We start from the raw sequence: 2,709 nt of genomic DNA, 5'->3' as shown, positions 1-2,709 counted from the left end.
CCATTCTCGGCTCTGCTCACTGACTTGGACACGTCTCTGTGTTCGGCCAGCTGTCTGTCCAGCGGTCGCAGCACCGCCGGTTTCACCTGGACGTCCTCACCTGCATCAGGAGCCGCCGCCTGCTCCACCTGACGCGCAGAGAGAAGAGAGCTGGACTGTGATTGGCCGCCTGCCGTCAGGTGAGTGGACTGCTCGGCCAGTGAGGAGAACCTACCTGCTGCTGCCTGAGCTGCAGGTGAGTGTAGCTCCACAGAGGGACGTGATTGGTTGCAGACAGCAAGGTGGTCAGCACCTGGTTCACTGCAGTCTGACACACACACACACACACACACACACACACAGCAACACAACACAGAAACAGACACACAAACACAGTGAGCCTGCTGTGAGTGATCAACAGCAACAAAAACCACCACAAACACTAAGCAACCACAAAGAGACACAAAACCACCACAAAGAGACACAAAACCACCACAAAGAGACACTAAACAACCACAAAGAGACACTAAACAACCACAAAGAGACACTAAACCACCACAAAGAGACACTAAACCACCACAAAGAGACACTAAACCACCACAAAGAGACACTAAACCACCACAAAGAGACACAAACAGACACAAAACCACCACAAAGAGACAGCAACAGGTGGCCCAAAGCGGGGCAGGTGCTGCAGGTGAGGTGGACGAGGCGTGCTGCTACCTGCAGCTGCTCCAGGCTGGGATTCGGCTCCACGCCGCCGCTGCACCGGCGGACGGAGGCTCTGAGCAGAGGGCCAGGAGCAGAGAGCCGCCTGGTCAGGGCCTCCAGGCTGCGTCTGACGGCTGCACAGAGCACAGACGAGCAACGTAACACGAAGGAAGCGACAATGTGGCAGCAGGACGCCAGACATAACAAACCAGTAGAATATTAAATGTACAGTAAGACCTTTGGCCATCTGTAGTTTATGAGCATAAATATCTTTGAAATAATGACGATGTGAGTAAACTGATATTTTTTATGTGATTTTAATTTAAAAAGCATCTTTAATTTAATATAACAGGAAAAATCTGTAAAATAACATCTAAAAATTACATTTATTTGATCATAATTATACATGTTTTTCTTTTAACGTCGGTAAAATAACAATATTTTGTTGATTTTATAACTGCTATAAAACACAGATTCATCATGTGGACATTATTTACAGTTTAGCCTGATATTTTCTTTATTTAAATTTATATTTTTTGATAGCTAGCAGGTCTGTTATTGCTTTTTTTCTGTGGTTTTACTGGATGTTTTGCCTGTTTTGGCACATTTCCATCGTTTTACTTCTTCTCCGTCACACCGCGGTTCCTTCACGTCCGTCCCGAAACATTTTGCAGCACTTTGTAGAAGTCGGTGGCTTCACCGTGTCACTGCTGTTACGTCATACCTCCAAATCTGAGCAGAAACAGACGCTAAGGTCTGCGTGGACATAAAACTGACTGTGGACAAATGAAATGGATTCCCTATGTGGGCCGGGAGGCCGGAGGAGGCGGGAGGAGGCGGGAGGAGGCGGGAGCCACAGCCCACCTGTGAGCAGCGCCTCGGCGTTCCGGTGACACAGGTGACCAATCAGGTTGTAGAAGCGACAGGGAAGACAGGCCAGGCAGCGGCTCTTGTGTCTGGAGTCTGGATGGAGACACTGGAAGGACCCCTGAGGACGAGACCAGAGGTTTAACGGTGGAGTCGCGGCGCCGACTCGGCTCGGTTGTCTGGGTGGCGTCACCGTTACCTGCAGGCTAACGGCGTCCGTCGCCTTCATCTTCCTCTTCAGCTCGTCGACCAGCTCAAACACCAGCATCTCCACCTGCTGACTCTGCCTGAACACCAACAGCCCTGGTCAGTATCGCTTCAGCACCATCCAACCTGCACTACCTCACAGTAATCAGATTACTCCTACAGCAGAGTATTGTCTCTGATGACAGATTACAAACCACCAGTTCAGGTTCAGAGACTGACTTCAGGCTCCACAGCAGGAACTCAGCTGGACTCAGCTCGGTTCTTTGAGTTTCTGCTCTGGAGCCTGGACTTTAAACAAAGTGTTTGTTTTTGACTGTTCAGCTTGTAAATGTGTGATTTGAACGTCGGTACGACCGGCTCAGGGCGGCGGCGGCGGCCCGCACTGATCCGTCCGTCTGCTGCAGCAGCTCCTCAGCTGAGACAGGTGAGTCTTCAGGCAGCAGCAGCAGGCGGCAGGACGACATGGACTGGAGCAGGCGAGCGATGCGACAGTCCAGCAGGTCCGTGGCCATTTTGGCAACCTGGTCCAGTTCTGTGAGAGCCGCGTACACGCCGTCTATGACTGGACGGGACAGACAGCAGAACGTCGAGCTATTCCTGGATGCTGGTTCATTCCAGCGTCTCTTTAGGTCAACACGGGTTTCATACATCCTGCAACAGCAAATGTAGCAGCGTGTGCTTGGTTCTGACTCACAAGCGTCGGTGCTGAGAGCGGTCCAGGACAGCGTGGTGAGTCCAGGGGAGAGCGCCGCCTCCACCCGGCTGATGAAGGGCTGCAGGACAGGGACCAGGAGGGCAGGGATGCTGGCCAGCACCGAGCTGTAGTCCTGGAGCAGCTGGAGCAGCCTGCAACAGCAGAAACACAACGTCAGCACAACGTCAGCACAACGTCAGCACAACGCCAACACAACGTCAGCACAATGTCAGCACAACGCCAACACAACG

At 52.0% G+C, this 2,709-nt stretch overlaps 1 protein-coding gene across 1 annotated transcript in view; it reads right to left on the bottom strand.

Moving 5' to 3' along the window:
• The window catches only part of dnah5l (dynein, axonemal, heavy chain 5 like), a 77,617-nt gene that overhangs the window by 54,547 nt on the left and 20,361 nt on the right, over nucleotides 1-2,709 (bottom strand). The window contains exons 22-27 of the mRNA XM_008295638.1: nucleotides 2,459-2,610; nucleotides 2,116-2,326; nucleotides 1,555-1,844; nucleotides 703-824; nucleotides 215-307; nucleotides 25-128 (exon numbers count right to left, since the gene is read on the bottom strand). Of these exons, the coding sequence (XP_008293860.1) occupies nucleotides 25-128; nucleotides 215-307; nucleotides 703-824; nucleotides 1,555-1,844; nucleotides 2,116-2,326; nucleotides 2,459-2,610 (972 nt within the window). The remainder of the gene's footprint in view (nucleotides 1-24; nucleotides 129-214; nucleotides 308-702; nucleotides 825-1,554; nucleotides 1,845-2,115; nucleotides 2,327-2,458; nucleotides 2,611-2,709) is intronic.

The sequence above is a fragment of the Stegastes partitus genome, unplaced genomic scaffold, assembly GCF_000690725.1.
Source record: "Stegastes partitus isolate 25-593 unplaced genomic scaffold, Stegastes_partitus-1.0.2 Scaffold1062, whole genome shotgun sequence".
NCBI lineage: Eukaryota > Metazoa > Chordata > Actinopteri > Pomacentridae > Stegastes > Stegastes partitus.
This window is presented reverse-complemented; position numbering and strand designations above follow the sequence as displayed.